At 37.0% G+C, this 14,311-nt stretch overlaps 1 protein-coding gene across 1 annotated transcript in view; it reads left to right on the forward strand.

Annotated features, from left to right (window-relative positions):
- Positions 1 to 14,311, forward strand: part of Clvs2 (clavesin 2) — a 78,108-nt gene that overhangs the window by 45,898 nt on the left and 17,899 nt on the right. The window contains exon 4 of the mRNA XM_042262121.2: positions 11,495 to 11,605. Within this exon, the coding sequence (XP_042118055.1) occupies positions 11,495 to 11,605 (111 nt within the window). The remainder of the gene's footprint in view (positions 1 to 11,494; positions 11,606 to 14,311) is intronic.

Consider the following 14,311-nt stretch of genomic DNA (forward strand, 5'->3'; position numbering starts at 1 on the left):
TAGCACTGTCCCTTAAATACTATCTATCCTTTTCATATTTTAGTTTCTAGTACAATTGGAGATGTGTCAATTAACTAAGATTAAAATGAACAGTATAATCTCCTATGCCTCTACTGCATCCTCCAGTCATTTGTGAAAGTGTATACACTCTGCCTTCTCCTGTTTCTAACCTACAGGCCTTGTTTTCCTTTTAGAATTTAGTCAATGATATAACATAAGACTCAGGTTTTAACAACCTAAATGGTACTGCTAATATTGATCTCACCTCTTTTGTTGTTTATATCACTACATTCTTTTTCTCTTTGGAATTAAATCAAGTAAAAATCTCTATGCATCTCCCTCCAAGAGACTACTCAGGTAAAAAACAAAACAAAACAAAACCCCCCAAAAACATAAAATCACTTTTTGCTTGTTTTTTTTTTTAATGAATTTGCTCTAGAGACAGCTCAGCCTCATCTCTATTCGCTCCAGGTCTCACTTCAGTCTAACTTACTCCTTACTCAGTCTCATCCTCGTTGCCCATGGTGACCAGGAATGGAGTTAAGAGGGCCATGGGGTGTCTCACCTGTGACCTGGACACTGAACAAATTGTGGAACTGAAACTACATGTTTCTTTCCTTTTTATATCTTGAAATTAGTGGTCTTCACATTTGTTGCACTGAAATATGAACATTAAAACATTGGGTTTCTAGGCTAGGCTACACACTCCTGCTAAGGTAATGGTCCTACAGTGCCATTTCTGCTTGCCACTCTCGTCTCATAATACCCAGTGTTGAGACAAATACAAAGCCAGACTATTCTCACTGTCATGGAGGCTCACAGACGCCTTCTTTGCTGCATGGCTAGACCTTTGTGAACACACTTTCAGCTGCCAACAGACAGCCCTGGCAACTGTGTTCTAAGAAAGCCTGGGCGTTACATTTTTGTTTCTCTATTCTTTCTCCCAGGGACATTTCTCTACACATTCTAAATGACATCCCCTAGACACTGCCTCTTTTGTGAGCTCTTTACCCATATTTCTAAATCTTCTGTTCGACAATTTATCCTTCCTCCTCTTTAAACTTCACGACACCGTGCAACAATAATCTTTTCTTCTTCCATATCATTATTCTTCCTGCCAGAACATAAGCTGCTCTATGGTAAGAAGAATACATATTTCCCATTTCCTCTTCCATTTCTCTGCATTGAGATTTAGCTAATATTTATTATTGGACTTCTTTGATGCTTGAAAAACTAAATATTATTATTATTGTCTTTGTACTGACATTTTATAATGATGTAACAATTTACTATTATACCTATTTATGAAGGTATATAGAGATACATGTAAAATGTATGCAGTATAAGGTCATTTCAGATCATTTGAAGCACACAAAATGTACAGAGGGAAAGGAAAAAATCATTTGTTGTTCTATATCATGAAGTTAACTACGTTACTTCTTAGATGTCTTTTTCAAGTGTTTTCTATTCTTTTGAAAGATAAGTTATTTTGTGATTTATTGGCTACGGTTTGCAATTAGGAATTGTTTGAAATACTATTAACTGATTCTTTAATATCTCACCTTACAAATACATTATTCATTTATTCCTTCTTCTGTTGAAGTAAATTAAAATTGATTCCAATATATTGCTACTTACCAAATGTAAAAGTCAAGTAGACATTCCTGGACAAGAACTTTTGCTTTAATTAATAAGTTTCTTGCAATTGATGACCAGAAACAACATGGGAAGACAAGAGTCATAGATCTCTTAAGTTTCTTTCAAGAGTTACTTTATGTTTATGCATATGCATATGGTGATTAACAGATATGGCAATTTCTGTTTTCCAAAACTCTTTAGCATAGTTTGATTATTCAGAACAATGCTGACTCTAGTTTCACATGTGATAGATAAGACAACAGTATCCTGACTATCCATTTATGGACATTTGTCTGATTTTAATGCAATTCACCAGTTTTAATTCTTCTAGGATATTCTGCTCTGTGACTCCCCTTTTGGCAGTTCTGGGTGAACATTATTTAAAGTAGCTAAAATGTCAAGTGAGAAATCTGATCCATTATTGATATGCAGGTCAGTGTAAGAGTAAGGTATTCCTGCTGCCAGCTGGTATGTGGATGGGAGCTAAAAGCTTTGGTAAGAGCCTGATTTAGCAACCTGCCAGTGTGACATTTGTTAGAAGGTGAGTAATTTTTACCATAAGTTTTCTTCTGCTGTTAGATTGTACTGAACTTGATGCCTAGTGGATTGTGAAAATGTGTGAGCATAGTTTCTGTCATGTTCTTTGGGATGCCTCAATATCAGATTGTATCAGACACATAACAAATGAGAGTTTATGCTTCATGTGGGGCTGGTGGTTGTGATTCCCTTTAACGTATAATCAGCCTTCTCTGACAGAGAAGCAGCTGAGAGAATACCACACCTGTTTTGCACAGAAAAAGAGGCTTTCTACCTGTTCAGTTACACAATAAGTCAGTATGTTACAAGTAAGCTTTTTGCATTATCTCTATGTTTGGAAATAGTAGATTATTATTAGAACTTATGAGCCAGGAATGTTGCATATTATATACATATATATATAGTTAATGTGTGTGTGTGTATGTGTGTGTGTGTGTGTGTGCTCAAATACACACGCATATATATACACATCAAGAGAAAGGAAAAATGTGAGTAGCAATGTGGGTATTTTTCCATAAATATTACATGTATCTTTCCTGTTTACAAGTGATAATTCAGAGGTGAGAGGTGAGATTGGGTTTTTCATTGTAAATTTAAACAAAACAACTCTACTAACACTATTTTTCCGAGTTAAAAAACAAAATAAAAATTGGAAATGATAGCCTACTTTAAGATGCAGTAATGACAAGAACATTAAAAAAAAAACCCTCATTTTAACATGGTCAAGTGGAAATGATGTGACATACTGGATAAGAGAAATTTCATGCCATATTTTTCTTTGGGCCTATAAGTTTCATGAACTAGAGCAACTCTGAGTGTGATCATGGGCTGAGTGATTTGAGAATATTCCTCTTGATTCCCCAGAATGACAACTAAAGAGTTTGTCTTGTCCAAGCAATAAAAGCTGATAGAGTTCTCAAAACCAGTGTGGCCAAATGCCTGTACCTTCCATATGTTGCATGGTACTTGGTCTCCTTATAGTACACACCCATGATACTTTGAAGGACATCATTCTTTCAGAGGATTCACTGTTATAACAGGGTTGCTAGTAGTGTGCACTGAGAAAATATGTCCCTCCATTGTTCTTTCTTATATCTGTTTATGCAACCCATCTTTCAGTGAACACTACTGGATTAGAGCATCATTTCTAACAAATTTAAGAAAAAACATGCCTCAGACAGAACTGAAGAGGAGAAAAACTAGACTATTTTTGATACTACATAGGAATTAAATTCCAAGAAAGAACAGTGAAAATAGGCAAGAAAAATTTTCTATGGGTCATTGTATCATGAAATCTTTTTTATTCAAGTACTAATGAACAGAGAATGGGAGAATGAGAGCTTATCATTATTACTACTGTTGTTTTTTTGAGACAAAGTCTCACTGTGTATCCCTGGGTAGAATCTAACTACTGGTAATCCCTTTCCTCAGCCATCTGTGAGCTGGGATTGCAGGCCTACACCAACATACTCAAAATGACAAGTTTTTAAGTAGAAAATGTCAGAATTGATGAGTACATATATAAGTACAGTACATTCTACAACTTTTCTGATGAGAAATACATACTGACATTTGTATTTATGATAGATAAAACAATATCTAACACTTCGTTCTAAAACAAATACATGGTAAACTATACAGGGGCAAACTTTGAAAATCAGTCTTCTGATTCAAACTTGAAACTCAAATGTTATCTACATATTTGGGTATATTTATATTAAGATTTAAACAGCTGGTAAGGCAAAATAATTTCCAAATACACTGATTTTTCCAAAATTAAAAACTCAGAAAATAATTATACTTAGAAAGTCACATAAAGAACAAAAATTGAGTCACTCTTTCTGTTTGTTTCTTTTCTTTTGTTTTTTTTTTTTGAGACAGGGTTTGTCTGTGTTGCCTGGCTGTCCTGGAACCCTCTTGGTAGACAAGCCTGGCCTCAAACTCACAGAGATCTGCCTGCTTCTGCCTCCCAAGTGTTGAGATTAAAGGTGTGTGCCAGTACCACCTGGTTTAACTCATTCTTTTCTTAATTTTTAATGATCTATTGGGAAAAATCCATATTACTTTCTTAAAACACTTAAATTAAGACACATTTGTTTAGATGAATGATGAGAATATAAATTTGTGGTTTGCATACATTTGGTTTCAGTGATTAGTATCAGATAGAAAGACTCACTATATGCTTAATTTGAAATGCAGGACTACTTGCAGGAGGTAACTTGATTCTTATAAGAGGAATTGACTTTTCATTTTGTTTTAACCAGGTATTATTTCCTCTTTTCTGTGATAAATAAACTACCAAGTATTAAATAGCATGGTTATAGAATATGTGACTCATTATTTTCCCTACAGATCAGAGCAATATATTTACTTCTTGTTGAAATGCTGCTTCTTTACAATGCTTTGAATCAAGTCATGTTCATTGTTTGTCGGCTTGGGTAGCATGACACATTAAGGAGCAGTTAGCAGTTACAAGAGAAGAGATGAAGACTCATGCAGCAAGAGTACAATCTTAAGCTAAATCCTCATATATGTGTTCTATGAGGATCAAACGCTTTGTTTTCCAACCTATTATTTGCATCCATTTAAATATGGTCATTACTACTTATAAGACTGGCACATAAAGATATTCTTATTAGCTAGAAATTAAATAGTTTCTTGGTGTTCTCCTCTCAATTTGGCAGAACATATATAGAGGTTGGAATGTTTTTTTTGCTAAAACTCTGTTTTTGCCGTGGAAGTGAAAGAATGACTTGTCTGAACTCTCCATCCAGAAACAATGGCATGGAGAACGTAAGGAACAATTGTAATCGACTTCTTTTCCATTCCAGATGTTAGCAGTAGGAGGTGAGCTAATATTTTGAACAAGTGCCAGCTTGACTTCCTTTAGGAACCTGATCTTTCCAAAGATGAAATGCAAATATTTAGTAAAACTATGAAGGATGGGTGTAATATTTTTAAATATCATCATAATATCCAGAAGTGATATCCCCAAAAGATGTATAAAGGGAAACAACGTGGTTAGCATGTCAAAACACAATTGTAGTAGGTATAAACACAAAGGAGGAAGACGAACAGTGATGTTGGGACAAAACTAGTTGTACCAGTTGCTACAGCAATCACTTTTACTTCCTGCACTATGGCACAGAAAATAATATTGTGTGTGTGTGCTGTATAATCGATGAAATATTGTGAATAACTGATACCACAGTTAACAGCTTCTTGATAGAGATCCATGTCATCTGTACAGAGCTTAAGTGAATAAGATTGGAATTTTGTTTTTTATTGGTAACAACATAAGTAGTATTTTTCAATAGTTAACATTTGTTTAAAAACATGTTTCACATTTATAACAAAAGTGCCATAAAGGGATGATGCAATGCTTTGTATCCTAGTAACATTTTAAGAGCAGATTTGAGATCCAGACATACTGTAATCCCAGCTATGAGGCAGGTTGATGCAAGATTCTGAGTTCAAGGCCCGCCTAGATTACAGTATAAATTCAAGGCCGGCTTAGGCAATTTAGTCAGACTTTGTCTCAAAATTAGAGAAAAACATAATGAATCAGAGAGACAGCAAGATGGGGAGGTATGTGAAAGGTGTTATAGGGAAGAAAGGAAGGGGGAAATGTAATAATATTTTAATTAAAAAAAAATGTTAGAAAAAACAAGGTCCTAGGAAAGAAGGCCAGTGGTAGAATGCTTGCTTAGCCAGTATGATTCTATAGGTTCAATCCTCACATCTATAGAAAATGAAGTAGATTTATAGTAGGAAAAGTGTAATCCCTGGGGGCTGATTGCTACAATTTATAATTATATGTGGTGCACTGGTGTTTGAAGTAGTTTAAATTGTTTTAAAAATATGCAAGGAAGGCAGAAGAGGAGAAATAAATGAATAAAAGAAGCTTGGCCTACTTAATTATCAATGAGTAAATTACAAATATGATTTCTGCCTAGTGAAGACACCTTTTAAAACTCTGTATTTGGTTTAGGAACCCTATATAGTCACACTCATGAAATGGTTCCAGAATTATGAGTTTTATTTTTACAAGGTGGTTCATTTTCCTTTCATTTATTGCTTAAAAACAATACCCTGACTACATCAGAAATTATGTTATTGCTTCCCATTTGGCAATATTATCAGTTAATACTGTTATCACAGTTTTTATATTTTAGAAAATTAATTTTCAAATTTTAATAACATGCTAATAGTTCAAAATCTCTATCTGAGGAACCCATTTTTTGTGAGAAAAACATGAGCAATTTATATTAGCAATTCACTGATATTCATGTGTTTTAGATATATGTTCTCATTCACGATGTCTAGAGGCTTGGCTTGTGATCCGTCCTTATCCTGCAATTGTTTGTATCCACTATGGAGGGAAGTCACACTGTATGCTGGAGTTACTTCTAAATCCAAAGTTTCCAAAGAAGGACATTTGCTTGAGTGTCATGTGACCATAGGCTTAGAGAAATGCTGATGTCAGTGGGTCTGTTCTCTGTTCTCCACAGCATTGAGGCAATATAGTCTGTGTGTCAAGCTTTAAGTGCTCTGCTCAAGGGGGGAAAAGAATGAATGGGAACAATGGAGGCAGCAGAAACACTTGGAAGGTAGAACTCATGTGCATTTACTTTATCCAGATTATCTTGGATATTATTTTCCTTATTGTAGGGCATTTCTTATATTCTTGGTTGTGCGGTGAAGCTGTAATGTAGGCAGAGTCAATGATGGGCATCATGTATGCTGTTACCTTCTATTCTGTAGTACTATGCTGGCCCAAAGGACTGCCTCTATATTACATTATAAAATAGCTTCAGGATTTTTTCCCTCTTATCCAGTGAATGTGATAGTGAGTATGGTAGCCCTGTATCTACAAGATATGCTCAACAAGTAACAGAAATTTGAAATTAGCATTCCTATTAAATGTTGGTCCTGACAGAAAAGGAAAGAAACATGGTTTAGAGAAGACAAACTGTTTAAATAGTTTGGTTAAGCTGTAAATATCAGAGTCTTTTTCATTTAATGAAATTTGCCCCTCTCTGTTCTGGGATGCATTTGCAATGTGCACAGAATATAAACATAAATATGGTGCAGTTGGGTTCAGTTTCATGTACAAAGCAGACATATTCCTGAGTAGTTTAAGAAAAAGTAGATTTGTTTACAGGGTGTAAGTGCTTAAAGTTTAATGGAAAAGCTGAAGCAGTGGAGTTGCTGGAGGATTGTTACAAAGCTCTGGATTTGAGTCCACCTCTGCAGTTGTGATTCAGAGGCCAGCGATCTGCTGTGATCTTATGTATTGCTGTTGCCCTGAAGACCCCTTGTCTTCTAAATGTCAGCTACAAAGTGGAAGGGGGATGTAGGTCCCAATTGCTACCGTGCCCTCTCTGGAAGCTAGCTTAGTGCTTGTCACTGCAGCAGGAAGGCCACCACTATTGCTTTTGGTCCTTCAGACTTGCTTAAGTGCATCCCATTGGCAGAAATCATCCATTCAGAATCCCACTACAAGGCCTACACTCGACTTTCCATGCCCTGACTCTAGAGTAGGGTGTGATCCATGTACAGTGTTTAGAACTCCCAGGGTCTGCACTCAAAGAGCTCACAGTTCAGCATCAAAGACAGACAACAAAAAGATTATCAGCGCTTGCTATATGACCACAAGGAACTGAGTTTCAGACTCACTGTCCACGTAAAAAGTTGGATGTAATGACACACGCTTATAATCCCAGTTCTGGAGAGACAGAGTCAGGAGGATCCCTAGGGCTTACCAACCAATGAGACTAGCCTAATTGGCAAGATTCAGGTCCTAGTGAGAGATAGCAAAAGCATTAGATATCAAAAAAGACAGAATATTGGTGGAATTGTTAAGGCCACTCCACATAGTTAAAAGGAAAGTTTATTAGTGGCATAACTTACAAATGAAGGGATAGGTAGGTCGCAGGGTCTGGGGAAGGTGTATCGCAGTCCAGCGGTGTTCTCTGGAGCTCTGCTCGGTCAACCTCCACCATCCAGGGTCCAGGAACCGAGCGAGCTGACCCATCCCTATCTCGGGTCTCCAGGCTCCTTCCTTGGCCCTGCCTTGTAGGCGTGACAGTTGCCGAAGCCTCAATGGGGGTTGGAACTTCCAGATTAAAGCTGGGATGGCTACCCACTACAGAAGAACACCTGAGTTTGATTAGGGCTTCCAGTTATACATGCACAAATATCCATGAACACCTATACACGTGCACAAAATCATGCACATGCACACATATAAAGACATGTAGAGGATATGAAACAAGTGCAGTGGTGAATTTTGGTGCTGCTGGTAGCAGAGAGAAGGCTTTTATGAACGAGCATTCTCGTGGGAAATGAGAGAAGGAACCAAAGTGAGCATTGTGGAAATGATGTTGCCTGAGCCAAGTCCCAAGGGCTTAGTGAGAGTAGGAAACATAGAAGGGGGTTGGGGAGACCATGCTAGGCATGAGGGAGACAACAGTCCACAACCACAACACAGACAGTGGCCATAGGCAGAAGACATGAATGGAAGCAACACCCTGAGTTTGGGGTTTGGAGACATCAGTTTGACCTCGTGCTGCATTAGGAACATGATGCTTCACAGCATCTTAGAGGTCAGGGATGTTAACACTGCAGAACCCAGAGGATGCTTAGAGTAAGATTAGAGTGCAGGAGAAGAAGGAATCCATAACCATGCCTTGGACTTCTCTGCATTATTTAAGTCAGAATTCCGAGCTAGATGTACTTGCTTGAAAAGTGGAGTCTCTTCCTGTTCTTTCTCTTTGGCTTAACTGTAATTTGGTATGACTCAGTTGTGTATTAAAAGAGCTCTGTCCGTGAAAGTGTTGTATGTTTTTCAGGAGAGAAGGCAATTGCCTCCCTTGTAATTGTCAAAATTTAATAATCCTGATTTGAGACTCATGGTGTTATTTCCGTATGACGGATGCTCATTCATCTATGTTGTAGATGTCAACTCCATATATTTCAAAGACACAGTAAATAGTTCTATTCAGACAGTGAAGCCTGTTTCCAGTCTCTAAAACATCTTTCTGCCACAAAGGAGAAGAATGTTGAATTTATTACAGCATAAATAATTCTGGTTGCATTGTTGAGCTCGTAGGAACAGAAGACAAACACACGCAAAACTCTACAGTGAAAACTGTGAGAATAGCTGAGAACCAGGCACTTCTGGAGTAAAATGCCAAAGCAAGAACCCATAGTTGTAGAGGATCATGGGTACTCAGGTGTGGGTGTTCTTGCACATGCTGAAGGCAAGGGGGTGACTGGATGTAGAACCAGGCACTCATCTGGGTGCTGTGTCCTGTAATAATGCTTCAGCTGGCCAGGAAAGAACCAATGATATTGCTTTGCCATTTCTATATCCTGTTGAAAAGTAAACATGTCAATATTAGTGATGATGATGTTAGTAGCCTTCTCAGTTGCCCAGGGCCATGATAATTTGAAGAGTGTCTGAAATTTGAATATATGTTGGAGTCAGAGAAACCTCAGCAGGGTAAATTAACTTGAAGCCATATGAAGGGGCTAGCGTCTCATACCTGGTAAAAACTGAAGCAGATGTTGTTTAGAGAAAGGCATCTCCAAGCCATCTCCTTCTAGATGCTTGATAATTAATGTTATTCTAACTTGAGTTCACCATAAATGGGATGCTATAAGAAAAATCAGTAGTGAGAGCACACAATTCACACTCTCAAGAACTCAAAAATATAATGTTGTGCTCAGAGCTTTTATTATTAATGATGAAAATAACCAATATGCACAGAGACCAAGAATCTAGCAAATAAAGTTAGTGTGAGAATCCATTTTATTTCTACCAGATTCCTAAAATTGGAAGGTGGTAATATACCAGCTATGCAAAATAACTGCAATTGGAATGTAATGCTTGGGGAAGGAGGGGTATAAATTGATTCAGTCACTTGTGCTGGTTTTGTAAACTTGAGGAGCATTTGCTCTGGGAAGCAGCATCAATGCTGAGAAAAATGCATTACTATATCCTTGAATGTGTGTGTGAAGGATGTTTTGAGGGCTGCAGTATGGGCCATGGCAAACACACAGATCATGTGAAAAAGGACATGCATGAATGAGAGAAGATAAGTCAGTTACCATATATACCATAACTTAGTCATAGTAATCATTGGTGACACTGGACTACAGTGATACTAAACATGTGTAGCTCAAATGTAGTGAACCTCAGAAATGACGCTATGTGACACACATGCACACACACACACACACACACACACACACACACACACACACACACACAAGCTGACATACTTATAAAGTATCCCCAATTAAAAACAGCTTATTTTCCTACACTGGCCCATGTTTTGGATCAGAAAGTCTTACTGAAGAGAGCACTTAAATAAAACAAAAACAAACAAACAAAAACAAAAAACATTGGATTTTACATTCATGCTCTGTGGAACACAACAAAATAATGCTACTTGAAAGACAAGATTAGGGGAGTTTATGTTGTTACTTTTGTTCGTTTGTTTATGAGGACCAATGGAGCTGATGCTTGTGGAGTTTTGACGTAGTAGAAGAGAGAAGAGTCAATCCTTTGGAGGAGAGTCTTCTGCATATTCAACCAGGTGTCAAGGTTGTGAGTCATCTGGCTTAGGTATCACTTTATGCTAGCAACTGAGCCACAGGCACGCCCCCTTAGTCACAGCTAGGCAGAGAAGATTCTGTTCATCATTCTGGTCTCAGACGTATCCAGGTAAGTTTTGGTGAAGAGGAAGTAGGCTTTAACGGAGTCCCACCTTACTCCACTGGAGTGAGCTCAGAGCACTTTTGATGCTCATTTAAACTACTGAATGTTTTCTGAGGTTTCCTGTGCCAAAATGCTGGGTTTTCATTTTGCTTAAGCATGTTCATATATGGTATCATTCCTGTTACTAATGACTGAACCTAAAGTCGATAAAATATTAGAATTTAAATGCATTTTATTATCAATAAAATTAATTTAAATAAAGCAATTATTCTTACCTGAATCTGGTATTTGACACTTCTTTCTAATCTGTCTTTTTTTTTTTTGTGCTTCTGTGATGGGGATAACTATTAGAAGTTAGGAGGCTTAAAATACACAGGATAAAAGATGACGAAGTTCCTTTCAGCCACCCATTCTTGGGAAGAATTCTCTTTACTACATATTGTTTTAGTTTCTTTGGAGATTCTCACTGTGGCAAAACTTGGTCCTTTTTCTTTAGTGTGTGGATTAACACTATTAACTAACATGCAATATTTCCTGAGCCACTCCAGTGTGGAAAAACCTGTTCTAACTTCTCTACCTCTCTTGCTCTAGGACAGCTTCCCTGCAAGATTTGGAGGAATTCATTTTGTCAACCAACCTTGGTATATCCATGCCCTGTACACTGTGATCCGGCCTTTCTTGAAGGAGAAGACTCGGAAAAGGGTACTTTTGTTATTTTTTTGTTTTGTTTTGTTTTAAAATCTGATCTCGGTCCCCATCCACATTCAATGAGTTATGATGCACACTTTGCTTAATGTCAGCCACGATAGAATTTCTTTATTCTGGTCATGTTACTATTTAGCATAAAAGACATTTACATATTTTAGAGAGTTCACAATCTCTCTAAATTCTCAACAATGTTTCATAAACAGGACATTTGAAAACAAGCTTTCCTACTGTTTCACCAAATAATGAAACATGGTACTACTTTCATTCCTATGGCAGTCTCACTGTAAACCTCAAACTACTGTGCTAGGTTCTTCCATTATTGTTGGCAATCTTAATTTCAAGTAAGATCTAGGCAAAAGTTATTATCTTATTTACTGACAAATGAATGCTTGTTATTTCACAATATTTACTGAAATAAGTAAATTTTACAGAAGCTGATATATTTGTGTAGTAACAGTCATGATGTCCCAGATAATTAGATAATAGTACTGTTATATGAATTTCCTCAAGATTGAGTTTCATCATACAAGGGTGGTAATACATATACATGAAAGAAAATCATGACTTTTCTGCAATTATAATAATTATTTAAAGCATTTAGTACTAGCACCATAGTACATGGTAAATTGAATAGGCATGCTTATTGAACACAGAATTTAAAAATGTATTTAATTATACATTATTTCATTTATTCATTTATCAGCTCTGTAAAGGATATTTAAAATATTGTTCAGCTACTTACACCCCCCCACACACACCCCCACCCACACACACATATAGAACAGTTCAAATAAGGGTAAGCTTGCATCTCCTTTAAAAATTAATGTTTTTTTGTGGTGAAAACACTCCAAATCTTTTCTTGTAGTTTTAAAAAAATAGACGGTGACTATCCTTATCTAGAGTCCTCGTACTTATTCTCCGTATCCATCTGTAACTTGGATAACTTGTACCCACAGAGCAACCTATTCCTAGCTCTTCTTTGCCAGCCTCTGATTGCTGATTTTATGCTGAACTCTGAAAAGTAAATTTAGTAAACATGGTCTCCTATTTCCGAGCTGAGGAAGGAAGTCTGAGGATGGGTAAGCAACTTGCTTCCTCACAGATGCAGCTGGGAAGTTGTAGAGCCAGTAAATGCCCTCACAGCATCCAATTCTATTTACCTCTGTGTGCTAATCACCATCAAATGATTAGTGATACCGTAAGATATACTTGCTTCCAAACCTATGGGTATGACAATAGTGTTGTGAATCTCAGTGATTAAGCACTTCGTGTCTTCCAGTATTGCAAAGTCCTCATTCTGAGTGTGAAAACACAGTAATTATATGTTCACATCAAGCATTAGTGAGAAGAGGGTTGACTGTGTATGAATTTGTTAAAAATATTCCACTCATTCAGGAGAACTCTGCAAACAACTGTGATTTATACTAAGAGTTGTTTCTACCATTAAGCATGAAATTATGCAAAAATAGAATCAAATGCTTCACACACGCACCTTCAAGCTTTGTTCCATGAAATAGTAATCAGGTTATTCACAACATCTGCTGGGGGTTTGAGCGCAAATTCCACTTATGTGTGTTCACTCCTGCCCCATGCTGTTCTCAGGGCATAATGTGCATTTCATTTAATACTTACAACAATACTTTAGGGAAAGTCATCTTTATTTTTTTCATTTTATAGGTTGAGAATGAGACTTAGAAGACAAACAAATCTGCCATACATTCCTGTTAGTAGATAGAAGAGCTAGAGTTCCAGGCTGATTTGGAAAATTCTACAGAGAGGGGATATCAAAGACATAAGTCTTAGGTATGCAGTGTCTAAGTTATTGAACAAAAGCAAAAAGAGCGGAAAATCTGGAGAATGAACTATGGGGAAAGAGAGTAAGGGACAAGATCAAAGGAAATATGGTTCATTAGTGTGTCTGTGGTCTGCCTAGCATTGCAAATGCTTTGATGTTCAATCAGTCTTACTGTGACATGATATAACACAATCCTGCTCTCTTGAATGCATTTCTAGCCAGACCTAAGCAAGGCAACTGAACTCCATAATTTTAATAAAAGTTACATGACTTGGAAATTTTCATGTGAAATAATTAAAGATTAAATTCCTTTCATTTTTACTTATATAATGAATACATTTGGCAAAGGTATTTTATTCTTACAAGCATTACAAGTGATATCCTGTCATTACTCAAGCACCTCATACTGCTGATGTTATAAGTACATGCTCTGAAAAATCTACTGAAAGAAAAACCCAAAGGAGCACTGGGAGTACACCCAAGTGTACAAGAAATGGCTACAACTTTATTCTCCTAAATTAAGTTAAATGACAACATAACAGAATGGTGAAGATTTCTGTGTCTAAAATAACAAATTCCCTTCTGATAATTTTGTCAATGCCTGGTATTTTCATACCAAGCTTCCCATCCATCATAACCAATGCCTATTGTTCTCAGGGTTCAAGGCAGTGTTAGTTCCTGGAGTTAAGGTTTTTTCTTGTTTCTCTTATATTGCCAGTCATAAAAGGCACTGTTGCTGACTCTGGAAAGCAGGGGCTAGCTTCAACTTATCACCCTACTACAGCCTTGAGCAAGCCTCTGCTTATAGTTTTGCCATCCTGTAAAGGCTGACAGCGAGCTGGGTTCTCCATTAAATAGTACAGATTCTCATCTCTTCCTCAACATGGTGGGCTCTGTCTTCTAAA

The sequence above is a fragment of the Peromyscus maniculatus genome, chromosome 16 (assembly GCF_049852395.1).
Source record: "Peromyscus maniculatus bairdii isolate BWxNUB_F1_BW_parent chromosome 16, HU_Pman_BW_mat_3.1, whole genome shotgun sequence".
NCBI classification, from domain to species: domain Eukaryota; kingdom Metazoa; phylum Chordata; class Mammalia; order Rodentia; family Cricetidae; genus Peromyscus; species Peromyscus maniculatus.